The sequence below is a fragment of the Pteropus alecto genome, unplaced genomic scaffold (genome assembly GCF_000325575.1).
Source record: "Pteropus alecto unplaced genomic scaffold, ASM32557v1 scaffold725, whole genome shotgun sequence".
Taxonomy (NCBI): Eukaryota; Metazoa; Chordata; class Mammalia; order Chiroptera; family Pteropodidae; genus Pteropus; species Pteropus alecto.
This window is the reverse complement of record NW_006436637.1, coordinates 521,094-530,267: the sequence shown is the minus strand read 5'-3', so window position 1 is coordinate 530,267 and position 9,174 is coordinate 521,094. Positions and strand designations below refer to the sequence as shown.

Here is a 9,174-nt window from a genome sequence, read left to right as displayed (position 1 = left end):
CTGCTACCCATGTAATTTGACCTTGAAATTCTTCATCCAGACCCCAGTAGCAGATGGCTTAAGAGCAGCCTGATGATAAGCATATGTAGTGTTTAAAGGTGGGATGTGCAGAAAATACATTCTCAGGGGTGATTGTGATTGTGCTTTTTCATCTTGTTCATTTGTAATAACAACATTGTTTCCTTGTGCTGTCTTTCATTTTCTGTAAGTAAGGTTGTTCTTGTTCTTCCATTTTATTCTTTCAAAAATGTGGAATAAGCTTTTGGTTTTCTCTGCTGAGTGACTTTACTAAATGAAGTGTTTGGAGTTTCTAATACTCTTCCCTGTTTCCTTACACAGGTACCGAAGTGAGAAGGTGACAATCAGTTATGCAGAATATATTGCTTCTCGACAACACTGTTTCCAGAATGGCACTCTTCATGCCCCGCCCCTCTACAATCATTACTCCTGACACACGGCTGCATGACCAGTCTCACCCCCCTGTGGCCACCAATGGCTATGACATCATTGGAGCAGATGCCTCCTCTTCCTGGTCCAGTTACTTCTATTACTGCACCATTTTATGATGCTAGCTTCCGTTGCCAAGTCTGCCTCCAGCTGACTTGAGGGGTGGGGGGGCACGGGGTTATACTGAATGAAACAGAACTTGAGGTGCCCAAGCCTTATCTCAGCCTTTCCTCGTCATGGGGTTCCGTTGGATTGGGGCTCCTCCATGACTGGTGAGAATTACTGTGTGAGTGCAGAAGACCTTTGGCATGCAGGTGTCACTGGTGATTTGCTGCCTGTGTGTTGGCCACACAGTGGAAGCTGGAATTGATGATTCCTGAAGGCTTACCCCACATACACCTCTGCAGCCTCCCCAGATCAAGTAGGTGTATTCCCCTGGCAGTCTGGGCAACGGAGACCAACAAGAAACATTTTTAGGTTGTTTTAAATTCCTTTTTTTAAACTTCCAGTTTATTGCATACCAAGAATTGATTACAACCTCCATGTTTCATAAGTGGACGCCATGTCAGGGGTGAACATGGGCACCGTGAGTCCTCTGAGGCTCCTGGACAGAGACCCACATCAAGACCGAAAGCCCTTTGGATGGCGTTGCAGATCTCATTGCTCAATTAGCTTTGACGGTTTTAATTCTCATTTCACTGTCAGTTGGATTTTTTGGCACTCTTCTTACATTGAGTCTCCTGGTATTGAACAGAGCTCTGTGGTGTAACCTGCTGAGGAATGAACTGGGATGTCCACAGGAGGTCCTGATGCCATCACTGCATGCAGTGTGAAAGGAGAGACCTCTTCCTTACCACCCGGCTACCTCACTCCTCTACTGGTAGCAGTGCCTATAGCTGGATCTAGGATCTCAGAAGACAGATGTTCGTGCAAGCACCTGGGCTGGGCTTTAAAAAGACATTGCCATAGAGAATTCAGGGTCTTCAAGCTGTTTTTCTTTTCAGGCATACATCCTAAGGGACCTTTAAGCAGAGGAGTTCCCTTTTTCTAGTTTGCCTATAAAGTGGGAAAACAGTTGATGATTCAGTCCTTTACAGGACTTTAGAACAAAGCGGTGTAAGTAATCAAGGTGAATCTTTATCTTGCCTAATATGCTGGGACTCTTCACCCCGCCAGGGCAAAGTTCCAAATAGCTCATGTTATTCTAGGTCATTCAGACTTTCATGTGGCATATTTCCCCTTCTCATGGTCGCTGACTCCAAACAGCTGTCAGCAAGTGTCTCCTCCCTCTTGCCTTTTCTTCACTCATTTGGTGGCAAAGTTCATAACAGTTGGGGACTTGGAAGATGCTTTGGAAACACTGTCACAGACGCACTGCTGAAAGTATTAACAGGAAGAGGTGGCCAGTTGGAAGAAAAGATCCTAAGGGTGATATACTGGTTTTCAACAACATGCTTAGAGAACTCAAAGTGGATTGGGTGTCAATCTGGTGAATGCAATGTTTTGATTTAATTTATTTTTAAAAGTTTATGTGGTGATAGTGTGGCTTTCTAGAGTGGGCAAATATTCAAGTCAAAAGATCTTTTGAGTTTTCTGCCAAGAATGGAGGGTGAAGCAGAGACACAGTCTAAGAAATGGCACATGTGCTGTTATAGGCACTGCTGTCTTGTTTCTTGGACGAGATGTCTAAGGGTGAGCAGATTTGCATGGCACCATCCTCTGTTCATGAGGATGTGGAATGTGGAAGGGAAATACGGGGCTGACATTCGGATGCCCAGGCCAGGCTGCATCACTCCATCTTATTTTGTGCTGCATTCTCACATCCTGCCACTTTTCCCTTGCAAAGTTAATGAGAAAAGCTATTGAAGATGAAGGGATTATTTCATGATTTCCTGCTGCTGAGAATAATGTCTTGTTACAAACGTGACGACAGTTACTCTTAGGTGCCATGGATTGATGTCAGGGTGGTCAGCTCTGGAAAACCACCCACCTTTAATTTGTACAACAGTATTGATACATAGGGCTACTCTCATTACTGTTCAAGTGTTCTATGTTAAAAGTTGTGTTTAATTTCTAAAGATTAAAAACAGCAAAAAAAATGGTGCTAAACTTTCACCCCTGAGCACGCTCAGTGAGACTGGTCATACAAGCATTTACAGTGCCATGCTCTTCAAGCCTATTTTTTCTTGTAGAAATGTTGCCCTGTTTGTCTTCCCCAATGTATAGTATGTTTTTTATTTTATTTTATTGAGGGTGGGATAGGATACCTGCCATTTAAGAAAATGAACAGGAAAATTAAAACCCATAAAATGGGGGGAAATAATCAGTGCACAAGAATTGGGCTGGTTGAGCCCGGCACCACACTGAAGTGGGCTCAGTGGTTTTGGAGTGAAGAAGCCTTACTCCCTGCACATTCCCTCATGCTCCCATATAAGTCCAGCAGTGGAGATGTTCATGGTCCTCTTGTCACGGGGACTCAGGAATCGACCAAGGAAAGTTATTTGCCTTGGTTGTGTAAGAAGTGGCACTGTTAGTGTCCATCCTAAATGGGTCTAGTCAGGAAGCAGTCAAATTGTATAGTCATGGTCACCTCGTGAAGATGTGTGGCGGGTGGCTCTCAGGAAAAATACTGTCTGGATCATGCGTGTGGCAGCTTTGCATAAGGAGATGACGGCTCCGAACTGGAACTGAACTTCCTTCCACGCACTTGACCAATGCAGTGATGAGGGTGGCCAGTAAATCTGTGAGTGGCAGGTTTAAAGAGAGGGAATGTTTTCTGGTTGGTGTTCTTTGTCTTTGGGCTGCTCAAGCTGAACAGTAGGTGACCACTGTTTTCAAGGGGCCAGCCCAATTTGGCTGGTTTGGTTCAGAGTTTGTTTCATCCCTAGCTGTGAGTGCCTTTTGGTCTGGAAAGTTGGCTTGTCTCATAATTACCACAGCTAGGACATTCTCTGTAATTATGAATTGTCCTTGTTTTACATTAACTAAAAGAGAATGTCTTTGATCACTAGAATTTGTTGGTGTTGGATTGTTTCCACTGTGAGGTTCTTAATCTTTTTCACTTCATAATATTAAAGCAACTCATGTTAGAGACCCTTTCAACATGAAAGGTTTGTAGTTGAGACATAACGTATATTTTATTGTTCATAATAAAAATCATCTATACAAAAGTCCCAAGTGTTAATTTTAATATTTGCACAAGATCTGTTTTCCATGATGTGTTAATACCTACAATTTCACTAACTGTTGGTGTTATTTTCTTTTGAGATTCTGGAGCCTAAGGAGCTTGTGTTTTTGTTTGTTCGTTTATTTTATTCTTCCCTGAAGCAAGAGACTTTGTATGGCCTTCAGTGCAAAGACTTCAGACCAATTCTTCATATATTACACTTGGTTGCCTCTTGGCTATATAACTTCTGAGTGCAAATCATTGAACTCTTTAACGAAGTATTGTAGAGAATAAATCATAATGGGTAAACAATGTTCTTTGTCCTGCCTTTTTTTTTTGGAATAGTGGTATCTGTCATCTTATTTTTGAAGACAGCCCACTGGACTCTTCATGTTTTGTGTGGTGTTCATGATCTCCAATAACCTTGCACTTGTATATTTGTAGTTGGTAGCAATGCCACTGGTTTTTAGAGCCAAGTTTCCTAAACCAGCTTCATGAACTCTTTAAAATTTGGACTTTTCTAGGAAGAAGGTTCATAGATCTCAGCTTTTCCAATGAAATTGGTCTTGCCCCAAAAGCTACAAACTAAAGAGAGAAGAAATGCTCAAATTTAAGATACTTGATGGCATTAATCCAACCAAACAAAGACTCTGGGACATTGGTGTGTTCTGACCTCAAAGAAAATGTTTATTGCTTTTGGGTGGCCCAGAAAGATGAGATGTGTTTGAAGAAAATGACAAGTAGTTTTTTAAACAAACATATTCTGGGATTGTCTTCAGTTTAAATTTTTATTCACAAGGATGTAATTTCTTAAGATACCAAGTTCTGAGGCCCTTACACTTGGCAGAACTCAAGCATATGGCCACAGATATACATGGCTTTCAGGGCTAGATGATAACTTTGGAAATTAACTATAAAAACTGGTTAAGCATACACTTCGGTGGTAATGGATGTGTAAGAGGAATTTTCTTAAAGAGAAATTAAGGTTCTAGAGTTTACTATCCCATGTTACCTGGTAATACCATCTGTTAGCATAGAATTCATACTACTGTTGGCAGGGGGTGGTAGTGGTGATACACTGTAACAAAATTTGCCATATTAACCATCCCTATATGAAATGTGAACTAAGCCATCAGGATAGAGATCAGTGATGCTAATTCCTGTGGGAGTGGGGGTGAAGAAGGTGCTGTAAAGCTGCTTCCAGATCAATCTGGATTGAATATCTGGCTTTGAAATACTATTCACTGAGCTGGTTGAAGGACTTGACTCTAAACCAATACTGTACAAAGAATCCACAGTAGCTTCCTGAAGAAAGTAAAGCAAGTCCTGTCTTTTCTGAGTCCTTATTCTAAAATGAAGCTCTGACAAGGATTCTAGGGTCTCCCTCTTCTTGTTGCTTGTTTGATCTATTTCTATGTAGATTCTGTATGCTACAGCAAACTGAAAAACAAGTGACCCTTCCAGTTTCAAAACTTAGCTATTGATGGTGGACAGGGGGAAAATGAGAGAGGTCTCAAGCTCACCAAGTCAGTCACTCAAGTTCCTGTTGCCAGTCAAACCCCAACACCCTACCCCCAGTATGGCCATTCTGGTCCTCAACCAAAGAAGTAACCCAGGGTGCTGACATTTGAACCTTCATAGGCTGGTAGTCTGATAGGCTTGAGCTTAAATCTTGGTCCTGCCACTTACGAGCCAGACAGGTAGTTATTACTCTGAGCTGAATTTCCTGCTTTGTGACAGGGCTGAATCTCCTAGGCAGCATGGTGAAAATGCTTTGCCCAGGCCCCAGCACATGTTGCAATGGCTGGATGGCTGTGACTATCTAGACTGTCATCAAGTGCTAGGTGTAGATGGGAACAACTGGGCCAGTGTGAACCCTCCAGAACCCTAAGCTACTCTGGGCACAGAAAAGAGATGGCATAATTGGTGTGCTCAGCCCCTCAAGTCAGGACAGGTTTCCTAAAAGAGGTGCGTGCTGAAGTAAGCTCAGCTTGATCTCAAGAAAGGAGGGCTTGTCAGAATCAGAGTAACATCACAGCACAATAGGGTGGATGAGCCCTCTCATGGCTCACTGCCTCATCACATTAGCATAGGCAGACAAGACTTAAAATCCAAGTCCAGGACTCCCAGGACAGCCTTCTGAAGGCTTTTGTACCCGAAGCTAAGGTTTGTTTGCAGAATCTCACACACACACACACACCCCCATATACCCCATTCCTTTGTATCTCTAGAGACTATTAATAGGAAAAGGGAGAAAGTTACATATTTATCCCTTTGGTTTTATAGCACTTACCAGCAGATTCTAGCAGGTGGTGCCAAAGACTTTTAATTTGAGAGAATAGCTTAAATTGGAGATTCTGTACATTAACTTTGAGTATGTGGAAAACTGGGAAACATGTCATCATTCTATTTTAGAGGCAAAACACCTGGGTCCAGGTAGAAAACATGAGTGATTCAGCCTACTAGGGATTCTTTGAGAAGCACTCAAAAAGGTTATAAAAGGTAGAAATTCTTTTGACTGAAAAATGATATAGCAACATTAATGAAAAATATAGCAAACGTTCTGTGTTTGTATAAGGTCTACGTAATTATTGTGACATTTAAGGAAGTTGAAATATGAATTTACCTTAAAGAGTGAATATTCTGCTTATGTACCCGACAATTTTGTTCATGTTACCCCTCTCCCATCTCTGACTACATATGAAGAAGCAGATTCCATGCTAGCCCCTGCGCCTCTGAACCTCTTGTGACTCACCACCAACCAGAAGTGACCTCTTTCTATATTTTTCTATAGCACTTTCTTTGGACTTTCTCTCATACCACTTGGCATTTCTGTCTTTTATTATGGAAAATAGGTCTAGATCTTGCATCAACTACTTTCGGTGAGCTCCCAGTGTGGACAGGTCAACGACTGACTCTTTTTAATCCCAGAGCATTACACATAAGTGTTCACATTGGTTTCCTGAATGAAAATGTTGTGGACAAACCAACTTGTGAAATATCACCGAATGTATTATTTGTTATTCTCCTTTCTTCTCTATTCACCTATTGTCTACTGCTGTGTGTGCAGGAGATACCAAGTGTTGGATATCCAGCTAGCCCTTAGGCCAGCACACGGTAAGGTCCAGTAAGTAGCAGGTGCTCTTTAAAGGCCTGTTAGATAGATAGATGGAAGAAAGAGGTCTACACTGAGTTCCAAGGCCATTTCCACACCCAGATTCCTTCCTCATTAGTACATCTGTCCATAGTTCTAATGAACTGTGTAGGAAAGTACTTTGAAACAGTAATAAACTCTGCCAGTACTATATAACATACTATTATTTTACCTGTGGACCAAACAGGGGCCGCATACTAAACCTGACAAGCTCAAGAGAGGCTGGCATGGTGGACCTTACAAACCCGAGAGACCAAAAGTAACCACACAGGATGGTCTAAACATAACACTTCCTAACTCAAAGCAGGTCATGGTGGGTAGTCACATCCTACGCCTGTAGCTTAACAAAGGTCAGTCTTTACTTTTGAAATTGTCCAGTCTTTGTGCATCTAAGATAACATATCTTTGAAATAGCAGAGTAATTTTCTTTTCCAGACCCCTCAAAGGCACTACCAAGGGCACTAGAGCACGAAACCACATTGTTACCACATGGTATGCCCATATACCATATATACTATAAATGTTCACTATCCCAAACCAAGTAATGTAAAAGAAGTATGCTTCTGTTTTGCTTGTTATTCAATCCCAGAGATTTCTCCACTTTGCTTTCCTCTCATTCTCTTAATCTACCACCAATGGATTTCATGTAACCCCTTATTTCTATTCTTTTGATTCTAATGTATTAAGTAAGCTGTAAAACTGCCATTCTCTGGAGCATTTTCTCAATTTGTTGAGATTCTCCTTTCTGGAAATTGTCTGACTCAAATAAACTTTTTTTAATATGAGCACCTGAACCCATTATACAGTACAATTCATACATGATATAAGGTGACAGCTGCTAGCAGATTACATTGGCATTCCTTTAGAGAAGATAATTGCTCAACAGAAGTCTATCTGAATCAATTAATCAATCCAAATCAATTAATTGAGCCACAGCTCAGCTATAATGCTGTGACATTCTGACACCAGGAAAAAGGAACTACTTGAGCATTCTGTGCCATATCTTTGCCCATGCAGTTTTACATTGCTGAGTTTATCAAGGTCATTAGGTTCTTGACAGTAATCTTATCCAACACCCTTGGCCTCCCGCAATGGATTTGAGAAAAGTTGGCTCTTTCACTCTCATTTTTGCCTGATAGAGTGGGTGTTAGTGGGTGTAGTGAAATTAAAAATACATGTATTTCTGTGATATGAAATTAATTGAATAAGGGTATAGTAATTCATGAAAAGTATAAAATCTACTGCTGTGATTATGACCTTGGGGAATTAGGATATATTAATTAGCTATGAAAGCTGCCTTAAGAGTCTCAGAAAAATGGGATTTGAAAATGTATATAGGAATAAAGAAATATTTTAGAGATGATGGTAGGGAATTACAGTAAAGGACGTAGACCTGAGTCTTCATAAATCATATGTGTCTAACCATTGAGCTGTACACCTGAAACTAATATAAAATTTAAAAAATAAATAAAAAGACACTGGATCTGAAAATAACATAAAAGAGAAGAAAAATCCATTGAACTAGAAATCAAATAAATTCATAAGACTTTTTCTTAGGTTGGATGTTTTTTCACCAGCATACTCAATACATTTCCTCTGGAAATACACAAAGCAAAATAATTTTGTAAAAATTATATTTATAAAACAAAGGAATACAAGGTACATATTCTTGTCTGGTAATATCTTAACTCATTTTTTAATGTGATACCAAAACATTGTCCCCTACTGAGCCAAGTAGTACACTATGATTTACTTTATAACCATCTGCTTTCCCTGAAATTGAAAATAGCATCAGTTTTTCTTTTTAGGCGAGGTAACCCTTGGTTGGCCTCACAGATTGCAAGGACCCTGTCAGTTTATAATCCCTTATTTTTTATTTTTTACACCTACAGGACCTGGTCTTCCTAGGTGGTCCCCCATCCAAGTACTAACCAGGCCCGACCCTGCTTAGCTTCCGAGATCAAACGGATCGGGCTTGTTCAGGGTGGCGTGGCCTTAGATGTATCAGCTTTTCATTTGCTTACTTTTCTATGTATCATCCAAATGTTCCAACAGATGTGTTAAAGGCCTCCAATATCACTGTCCACGTGCTCAGTAGGTTCAGAATAATACACTACAAATCAATCAAAGTTTTTAAATGCTTAAGGCATTGGAAGAAATTCCACAGTGTTTTCGGAGTTACCTACCCATCAAGGGGAGTTCCCTGGTTTCTGTATCTCACCTGGTTCTTTCCTCCACCCTAGGATCAGGTGTCCTTATCCACAGTTCACAGGTGAGAAGGCTGAGGCTCAGAAAAGCCAAGTTACTGGCCCCAGGATTCGTGGCAAAGGGAGTAGTGGGGAAGAGCACGATTTCTCCCTAGCTGGTCGCAGCCTTCTCAGCCCGCTACAACGCTAGGCCCCGCCTA

The 9,174-nt window shown here is 41.0% G+C and overlaps 1 protein-coding gene, 1 long non-coding RNA gene and 1 pseudogene across 4 annotated transcripts in view; 1 reads left to right on the top strand and 2 right to left on the bottom strand.

Moving 5' to 3' along the window:
• Positions 1 to 3,925, top strand: part of AMMECR1L (AMMECR1 like) — a 19,501-nt gene extending 15,576 nt beyond the window's left edge. For all 3 annotated transcript variants that reach the window (XM_006913446.3, XM_015590591.2, XM_025047910.1), the window contains one exon: positions 340 to 3,925. In XM_006913446.3, the coding sequence (XP_006913508.1) occupies positions 340 to 451 (112 nt within the window). In that variant the 3' untranslated portion in view covers positions 452 to 3,925. The remainder of the gene's footprint in view (positions 1 to 339) is intronic.
• Positions 3,926 to 3,941: 16 nt separating this feature from the next.
• LOC107195793 lies at positions 3,942 to 9,173 on the bottom strand. The gene is made up of 2 exons (XR_001517052.2): positions 8,989 to 9,173; positions 3,942 to 4,198 (listed from the first exon to the last, which is right to left on the bottom strand). It is a non-coding gene; the product is annotated as an uncharacterized LOC107195793 (long non-coding RNA).
• LOC112481088 lies at positions 8,651 to 8,768 on the bottom strand (annotated as a pseudogene).
• Position 9,174: the final 1 nt, after the last annotated feature.